Source organism: Diaphorina citri, unplaced genomic scaffold, assembly GCF_000475195.1.
Source record: "Diaphorina citri unplaced genomic scaffold, Diaci psyllid genome assembly version 1.1 scaffold1641, whole genome shotgun sequence".
Classification (NCBI taxonomy): domain Eukaryota; kingdom Metazoa; phylum Arthropoda; class Insecta; order Hemiptera; family Psyllidae; genus Diaphorina; species Diaphorina citri.
Window position 1 is genome coordinate 42,202 of NW_007379067.1, and position 9,699 is coordinate 51,900.

The 9,699-nt window shown below is 41.3% G+C and overlaps 1 protein-coding gene across 1 annotated transcript in view; it reads left to right on the top strand.

Annotated features, from left to right (window-relative positions):
- The window catches only part of LOC103516678 (transcription elongation factor SPT5), a 31,776-nt gene extending 22,714 nt beyond the window's left edge, over positions 1–9,062 (top strand). The window contains exons 13-23 of the mRNA XM_026829006.1: positions 146–420; positions 1,093–1,270; positions 2,126–2,345; positions 3,488–3,501; positions 4,039–4,240; positions 5,051–5,091; positions 5,902–6,030; positions 7,155–7,312; positions 7,599–7,657; positions 7,754–7,951; positions 8,954–9,062. Of these exons, the coding sequence (XP_026684807.1) occupies positions 146–420; positions 1,093–1,270; positions 2,126–2,345; positions 3,488–3,501; positions 4,039–4,240; positions 5,051–5,091; positions 5,902–6,030; positions 7,155–7,312; positions 7,599–7,657; positions 7,754–7,951; positions 8,954–9,062 (1,583 nt within the window). The remainder of the gene's footprint in view (positions 1–145; positions 421–1,092; positions 1,271–2,125; positions 2,346–3,487; positions 3,502–4,038; positions 4,241–5,050; positions 5,092–5,901; positions 6,031–7,154; positions 7,313–7,598; positions 7,658–7,753; positions 7,952–8,953) is intronic.
- The last annotated feature ends 637 nt before the right edge of the window (positions 9,063–9,699 follow it).

A 9,699-nucleotide genomic window follows, 5' to 3' on the forward strand; every position in this document is an offset into this window, starting at 1 on the left:
AACTAGGGTGGCTTGATTTTATTTAATCCAAATTTATTTTCTCTTACTTTTATTTTATATTGTTCTAATTTATTTCCCAGGAGTATGATGATGAGGAAGATGAAGATGATGAAGCTCAATTCCTTGAATCTTTTTCCTACTCCAGGAGTCAAACCCACGCTTTCCGAGCTGGAAAAGTTCGAGGAGGCACCAGAAGGGATAGACATAGAACTACCGTCAGGTGGTACCAGTAAGGATGCTGGCGGGCCGGAGCATTCGTTTTCCAACGGGGACAATGTGGAAGTCAGCTCGGGAGAGTTGATGCATCTGCAGGGAAAGATCATTATGATTGACGGCAATATGATTACGGTCATGCCCAAACATGAGGATTTGAAGGTAAGTTGCTTCCATAGAACTTTAAATTATAAGACATATTTTCGTTTCGGAAACTGAGATGAGGACTTGAAGGTAAGCTGTGAAGACAACTGGGAAATTAAAGATAGAAACACACTATTGTCACGTCACGTGAAGTAATGGGGAGTGACGTGACAGTGGTGTGGCTATCCTGAAAGAAATTACCTACAATACCTATTATTAGAAAACTTTGAACTACATCTTTCGGTGTCACGTAACGTGACGATAGTGTGTTTCTATCTTAAGTCGTATCTTTCTTTTGGAAACAGACGTTTTCTCCTCTTTTGAAGATCATTTCCCCTCTTTTGGCGTGGTAGCGCCTGTACTAAACCATAGGAAATCCTATACTAAACCATATGAACTCATGAAGGGGAATATACTGGGATATTCTACTTGAGTGGTATTTTGGAAATTTTGATGGGAAACTTCACTTCAAACAAATGAAAATGGTGTATCACATCCCTTTAATTTCTTTGCAGAAAATAGGTACAAAATTACTTCCAGATTCGTAGAAGCTCAACCCATCCTTTGGGGCTGACCAGCCCCTACACCTAAGCCTCAGTTTGGGCTTTTTGTGTGTGGAAAAAAAATTTTCCACGATTCAAATCCATTCTCAATACCTATGTATACTTATTTTGAGTGGCTCGTCTTTTTCTGCAACACCCTGTATAAACCTTCCCTTTTTTTTCTCCCCTTCAGGTGAACAACACGGCCATGACGGGCGGTTTCATGTCACCCCGTATTTCTTCCCCTATGCATCCCAGTGGGGGGAGAGGAGGAAGAGGAGGGGGTAGGGGAGGACATCATGGAGGTAATGTGAGGAGAGATCGGGAACTCATTGGGAAGACGATCAAAATCACTGGAGGTCCTTATAAGGGTAAGTTGTAAAGCGGCGTTCAGACTGAGGTTAATCGATATCACTCGAGTATAGTACCCATGCGTATAATTCGATTGATGTCGTGTCGATCCTATGATCGATATATTTCGATTGATGTCGATTTTGCCGATCGACATAGTCTGGCTGGGGGACTTTAAACAGTTAGTAGGCCAGCTTAGTATAGCTGGGGGGTTTTAAACATTGAGGATACCAGTCTGAAATTTTCCTTACTAAAGAAATAGCTAAGGTCTTAAAAAAATTGTAGCCAAAACAGAAAAATTGGGTGGAATTTCCTTATGCTATATCAATAGCGAAGTTTGAGTGCGAAGGGCATCCACTCGGAAAATTTTGTCTAGCCAAAACCAGTTGGCTTCAAAGCGATCACTCTAAAGCTGATTGAGAGGCCGACGACAAACGTCGAGCCCATCTGAACTTGGTAGAAAATTGGGTGGAAATGTCAGTTCTAATTGTCAGTGAGTCGAAAAAAGAGAAGTAGGTAGCTACCTAATTTTGGACCCATTTTCTGTACGCATATTTTCACAACGAATAAATTCCTATTGTCTGTTCTCTATCCCCCAGGTAACGTTGGTCCCCTGAGTCGAAAAAAAGTGATTTTTAGCCCACTTTCTGTACCTTTGTTTTTACTTTCAAATGTCTATTTCAGGAATAAATTCCATTTGCCTATTTCTTCTCTATCCTCTCCAGGTAACGTTGGTATGATAAAGGACGCCACAGAGTCGAAAAAAAAAGATTTTTTATCCCATTTTCTGTACGCATGTTTTCACAACGACCGTCCATCCAGGTCTTTTACGGATGTTTTTACAATAAATTCCATTTGTCTATTCCTCCCCCCAGGTAACGTCGGTATGGTGAAGGACGCCACCGAATCCACGGCCCGAGTGGAACTTCACTCGTCCTGTCAGACAATCTCCGTGGATCGGTCTCACATAGCGGTGGCCGCTGGTCCGGCTAAAGACGGCTCGTTCTCCACCTGGAATCGAACCCCGGCCTATGGCGGTTCGGCCACTCCGATGTATGGTCGCGGTAATATGACCCCGAGTCATGGCAATCAGACGCCCATGTATGTTCCGATATGGCTACCGGAGTGGACAGTCTGGGGCAGTTCCAGTGGGGAGATTTGGTAGCTTTAGAGTAAGTAGTGTCCTATATTAGGGGTGTATCCACCATATTTCAATCCATCACCCTATTGTGTCCCACATTAGGGGTGTGCCTACCCTATGTCCAGATATAAAAAAAGTGTTTTATCGCAGGTTTTATTTTGTAGCAATGGAAAAACTGCTAGAGAAGACTCCTGTGGTCTGTGCCGTATTTCGTAGCATACCGTTTTTTTAGTATGTCCCTCATCAGATGGCCGAGAAGAGACAGTACTTCTTACTTCTTACCTCTCTTTGCCTCTTCAGTTCTCAGAATGTAGGTGTTATTGTGCGTTTGGAGCGGGAAACGTTTCATATTCTAAGCATGGCCGGTAAGGTGGCCGAAGTCAAACCTCAGGCTCTGCACAAGAAGAAGGAAGTTCGCGGTACTGTGGCCTTGGATTCGGATCAGAATACCATACAGAAGAAGGACATTGTTACCGTTATAGATGGACCTCATGCCGTGAGTGATTTTACCAATTATTTAATGACTTTTTTATTTATTTATTTAGGTTTGATAGAACTGTATAAAGGTGTGTCCACATGTGGTCGATCGACGACTGTCGACTATGTGTGGACACACCTTAAGGAACAAAATAAAGGAAGATCAAGGAGAGGAGACTGCAGTGGTATGGGCATGTTGAAAGAAGAGATGAGAGCTACATAGGGAAAAGAGTTGAGAGAATGGAAGTGATTGGGAGAAAAGGGCGAGGGGGGCCGAAGAAAATATAGAAAGATTAGTGGTATGGGCATGTTGAAAGAAAAGATGAGAGCTACATAGGGAAAAGAGTTGAGAGAATGGAAGTGATTGGGAGAAAAGGGCGAGGGGGGCCGAAGAAAATATAGAAAGATTGTGTGAATCAAGACGTGGGTGAGAAAAAATCGTCAGGACGTGAGGTACACAATAAGGCTGTCTGGAAGAGACTGACAAGAAACGCCGACCCTATTTTTTAAATAGGAAAAGACTAGGAAGAGTAACTGAGGTCTTAACGATCCAAATCGAAGATATAAGTAGGACAGAAAAGGAGAAAGCTAGCCGTTCTGAGAACGAATCCTATCTGTTTCCGATGTATGATAGTAAGTGCGAACATTATTATTATTATTATTTTTTAACAAAGTCACAGCTAAAGCTGCAGTTTCATTTTTACAAAAATAAACAAACAAAAATTATACAAATGGGGCCAGCTGTAAGTGCGAATATTCATTTTATGAAGGAAGGAATGGATTTTTTCCTGCATTTCTTTTGAAAATTCCCTGGCAATGGTTGCAAACTATTACAAAGGCTTCATCCAACTCAATTATTCATGTGTTTGATTTTGTTCGAACCGCAATTTCGTTGAGTATGAATCTAATACAACTTTATTCCTGGGGCTAATCCTTTGAACTATTTGCTATCGATATTGGGTGTTGGATTATTGAGACATTTGGAAAATCCTACAATGCTGCAGTGAGCACCAAAAATGGTGACAATAACAAACAGAAATTGCAGTTTTTTTATGTACCTATTTGCTAACGAAATTTTAAAATGAAGAAAATAATTTATTTGAAATACAGATATTGTATTTTTTTTCATTCTCTTTCTCTTCTAACTCTTGTTTCTCTTCTCCTTTTCAGTCGGCAGTCGCACCCCGGGAGGCGGAGCCACGCCTCTGCACGACGGGTCTCGAACCCCCGGTCCGTGGGATCCTAGCTCTACCCCTGCCCGTAGCATCCATAACGACGCGTACCCTATGGACGATAGCTTCAACAATTCCTACCCGCACACCCCCGGCACGATGTATGGGTCTTCGTCTGAACACACCTCTTATTCACCTCTGCAAGCTTCGTGAAAAGTCCCTTTACTCTCGCAGTCTAAACAAGGTCTTATATATAGGATTTTTTCATTATTATTTTAATTTTTTAAATAGGATAGGATAAAAAAAATTAAATAGGAAAAGGCTAGGAAGAATAACTGAGGTCTTAACGATCCAAATCGAAGATATAAGTAGGACAGAAAAGGAGAAAGCTAGCCGTTCTGAGAACGAATCCTATCTGTTTAGGACAGTTTACCCCTGCCGGGAATCAAACCCATGACCCAGCGCAAGCGCGCTACCTTCCAATCTAACCAGGCTGACAACTAGCTCTTTAAATCTATCAATATCTTCCCGAGACGAAGCATTTAATATCATTTCTAACCTTGTTTCTTTTTACTAATTCTAACCTTGTTTCTTTTTACTAATTCTAACCTTGTTTCTTTTTACTAATTCTAACCTTGTTTCTTTTTACTAATTCTAACCTTGTTTCTTCGTGATTTTCAGGGTAGAGATGGAGAAATCAAACATCTGTATCGTAACATAGCGTTCCTGTACTCACGTAAAGTCCTGGACAACGGAGGTATCTTTGTGTGTAAGACGAGACACTTGCAACTGGCTGGAGGTGGTTCACATAATAAGGTAAGGATATTGGGTTTACCTACTTAGGAGAGGTGTGAGGCTATTTTCGATACATCGGGCCAAAATTTAAAGTATCACTTTCGGGCCCTAATCCCCTAATTGCGACATGAATCATGAAAATGATCTATTCAAAGCATATTTCAGAATGCTTTCGATCTTTTTGGTGTGTCCCCTATGAAAACAATAACATGGCGGCAAGCTTCGCCTTCACCTTCTGGTTATCAGAGTCATTCAGGTGAGTAATCAGGGGAGTGAGGGGGGCTCAGGGGGACTCCCCGCCCCTCTCGGCCTTTTCCTGGTCCTTTACTGGTGGCCGAACTCAGAAAATTTAGAGTAGAACCCCGACCCTTGACCCTAAAATAGTCCCGACCCAAAAGCGAGAGAGAGCTGAAAAAGATGCTAATGCATATAAGCAGCCTCAACGGAGCATTATGGCTCCGACCATCGCTGAAAATGAAGGAATTGAGCTAAGTACTTTTTCCCAAGAGGGTGGTAAACCAGAACTTTTTTCACAATTTTCTTAGTTGTCACAGCATTACTAAGTGCCTCCTTTGCAATTAATTTTCATATTTCTATAACCTTTTTACACTGGCAATACCGCCACTGGGCGCTATTCGATTAAATTAGGTGCTCAATTGTCCTCACAAGGCTGAGTGCACCTCAAGCATAGAGCCGAAAAAACTTTGACCCTGCTGGGAATCGAAGTGATACTCACTCGGCAAGTTTTGATAGTAACATTTATTTGTTTTCTCCATTCCAGGTGTAAGCTCAGGCTCATCGTCTTACCAGCTTTTTCGCAACTTTCGTGGTAATCAAAGCATTACTAAGTGCCTCCTTTGTAATTAATTTTCATATTTCTATACTCTTTTTACACTGGCAATACCGCCACTGGGCGCTATTCGATTAAATTAGCTGCTCAATTGTCCTCACAAGGCTGAGTGCACCTCAAGCATAGAGCCGAAAAAACTTTGACCCTGCTGGGACTCGAAGTGATACTCACTCGGCAAGTTTTGATAGTAACATTTATTTGTTTTCTCCATTCCAGGTGTAAGCTCAGGCTCATCGTCTTACCTGGGAGCCACACCTTCTCCCTCTAGTGAGGCCGCCCCCTATGGTACCCCCTCTCCCCTCTCCTACTCTTCCAGACAGGCATCTCCCTTCACTCCTGGAACAGGTAAGTTACATCAGACTCGTGTGGTCTGTGTCCTAGCATACCTAGCCCAACTAGATCCCACATCATTATGGACCAACCTTGTAGCAGCAGTCCTTTCTGGATCTGGAAGGTGATTGACTGGACGTTGTCACAATGTCACGTTAGAATCTATCAGTATGTTGTCAATGACGTTAACAAAAACAACATCATGCCTATCCCGTGGTATGTCCCTCATAAGAAGGACGGACGAAGCTAGATCCCACATCATTATGGACCAACCTTGTAGCAGCAGCCCTTCCTGGATCTGGAAGGTGACTGACTGGACGTTGTCGCACAAAGTCACGTCAGAATCTATCAGTATGTTGTCAATGACGTTAACAAAAACAACATCATGCCTATCCCGTGGTATGTCCCTCATAAGAAGGACGGACGAAAAGAGCCATAGTACTTCTTATTTTGGGGGCTCTGTCACCTAGAAGGGCCAGAAAGTGATTTATTTTATTTTTATTTAAGTACCTTATTTATACTTCATCCAGCAGTGGATTGATAATGGTTGACAATGATGATAATGACCTTATTTATACTGTCTGCTAAGACTAAAAAAAAGGTCCCATTATGCCAACAGTTCACTAAATTTCTGTACTCTAGTAACTCGAGTTCTAACTAATCAGTTTATTTTCAGTAGCTCTGTGTGTGATGACCTTATTTATACTGTCCGCTAAGACGAAAAAAAAGTCCCATTATGCCAACAGTTCACTAAATTTCTGTACTCTAGTAACTCGAGTTCTAACTAATCAGTTTATTTTCAGTAGCTCTGTGTGTACGTACATACATACATATCCTAAGTCGTTCTGTTTGGTGGAACAGGTCGACTATTCACAAAACCTCTCCACCAAGTTCTATCATTAAATACATATCCTAAGTCGTTCTGTTTGGTGGAACAGGTCGACTATTCACAAAACCTCTCCACCAAGTTCTATCATTAAATTTTTGTTGGTTTTCAATGAGACTGGGATTTTGATTTATTTTGATGATATCTTTGTTGATTTGATCATTCCATCTCAGTCGTGGTCTACCTTGCTTTCTGGATAAACCATGTCCAGTCCACTAACTGCACTAACCTTTTTCCCTATGTTTACACCCAGGTTTGGACCAATACCCGACACCAGAGTGGCACACGACGGATATTGAAGTGCGTATCAACGAGAATGCCCGGGATCCAGAGTTCAGAGGTCAGATAGGAGTCATTCGACATCTGGGTAGCGGTGTGTGTAGTGTGTATCTAGCTGAGGAAGAACGTACGGTAAGTGATAAGATCAATTGCTATTTCTTTTCCAAAGTTTATTTTTAAACGGAATTAAAAAGGCAATTCAGATTGGACTTTCAACTAAGAAAATTTGATGAGCTTTTGAGAACACTCAGATTCTCATCATCATACCAAAAATCACGAGAGAGGTGTTTACGTCGACGAGCGCTAGTGTTTACTCCCCTTCAGTCTCCACTTTATTTCTTGAAGATTCTTAATTAAATAATTATTTCTCATTAATTATTTCAGTTTTATCTTAAACAGAATCTTTATTCTTCGAAAGATTGCCTCTTCCGTTTACATTTCTTTTGCCAAAATACCTGTCTTGAGAGTTATAATATGGCAAGTATACAGACAAACTAAACAATAAGTAAGTAATTCGTAGAATTCCAACTTGAAACTTACTTCTTTTGTTCACAAACTCCATTTTTCCCACAGGTATGCTATTCCTCCTGAGCATGGCCGTCGACTCGAGCGGCTAGCTGAAGGTTTCTTTCCCTCTTCGTACAAAGCATGCCCGGCTTTTCTCCGACACAAGATGACTGTTATATCGCCTCACACACTCAAAACTTACTCAATACCCTACGATAAGATCACACAGGAGGCTGGCGAGATCATGATCACCTTTCCTTATGGGTAAGAATGAGATTTCTAAAGACTGAGATGATACCCTACGATAAGATCACACAGGAGGCTGGCGAGATCATGATCACCTTTCCTTATGGGTAAGAATGAGATTTCTAAAGACTGAGATTACTACCTTGACATTTTACTGGCAAACTAGCTTTATTTTCCTCATGAGGCTACTTAAGTGTGCTTTGAAAGAGCTAGGAGCATGTGATATCCCTAGGAGCATGTGATATACCGCCAACCGCAGCACCTATCCCTGACACCTGTTTCTGGGTCCAGGGGGAATATAAATCCACCTTAACATTTTACTGGCAAACTAGCTTTATTTTCCTCATGAGGCTAAGTGCTTTGAAAGAGCTAGGAGCATGTGATATCCCTAGGAGCATGTGATATACCGCCAACCGTAGCACCTATCCCTGACACCTGTTCAAAAACCAACCATTTACAATATTGGTCAACTTCAGAGTTTTGGCTATTAATGCATTCAACATACCAAGCCAGAGTAAATTTGAGGTCACACTCGTGTGCAAATATAAGCAAGGGTATAAGAGGTCAAAGCCACAGTGAAGAGTTTTTGAGGTCACATTCGTGGGAAAATACAAGCCAGAGTAAATTTGAGGTCACACTCGTTGGACTGACACCTGTTCAAAAACCAACCATTTACAATATTGGTCAACTTCAGAGTTTTGGCTATTAATGCATTCAACATACTGTTGTCACTGGCTTAAGTTTCTGTTAAAGAGTTCATGAATACCCAGAGGTCCTTCTTTGATTGAGGTCCTCAATCTGCTGAACTTATTTCAAAACTACCTAGTTGATAGTTAGGATATTCCGAGGACATTTTCAAACTGTAAAGCCTATAGGGAGTGAAGTTTGTGCAAATATTGCTTAGGTGCATACCCGTCTGTTGGAAGACCAAGTTGGGTGACATGTCGTAGCGTGTGTACCGGGCTTTACTCACACTGGAATAATGTTTTTATAAAATTGTATGTTTTTTTTTATCTTCAGATACCATGCGGGATTCAATCATGGTTTCAATTGTGCCGAATCTACTAACTTCGCGTCCGTGCGATGGGTAGAATATGGAAAGCGAGCTTTGCAGTGTAGATGCAAGTAAGTCTGCATATGATATCTAGGGACCTTAACACTATAGTAGGTCCCTAAACTCATAAATTTTATTAGTTTAGATACCTTTTATCCCTAAGAAACCTCAAAGTATGTATTCCAATGCAGCCAAGTACTCCAGCCAAGTTAGCGGGTTTGATTCCCGCCCTGGGCTAATCCTTAACAGATAAGGTTGGTCCTCGGAACGGTTGGCTTTCTCCTGCCATGTCCTCCTTCTGTCTTCCATTTCGGGACTATACGACCTACAAATAGAAAAAGGTATTTTTTTAGGTCATTTTTGGTTTTCCGGATAGTTTCAGCCTACAGCCATGCACAAGTTACTCGACAGATTCCAGACATATGTCCCACCCTGTTAACTATAATAATTATTACGTGTATGATTCTAAATGAATAAATCTTTGGATTCTAGTAGTAGTCTAATGTGAAAACGCATTGCGAGCGTCTGGAAAGTTAGGGCAGGGGAAGATGGATAGAAAACGTGAAGAAAACCTTCGGATGAAATAGAAGTGAGAAAAAATTGAGACCAGCCTGATGATATATGAGACTTGAGTAGATTTTAGATTTTCATAAACGGCGAGACAAGTTTCAAAATTTCGAGACGAGAAATCTAGTTTGTCTTGCCTTATACA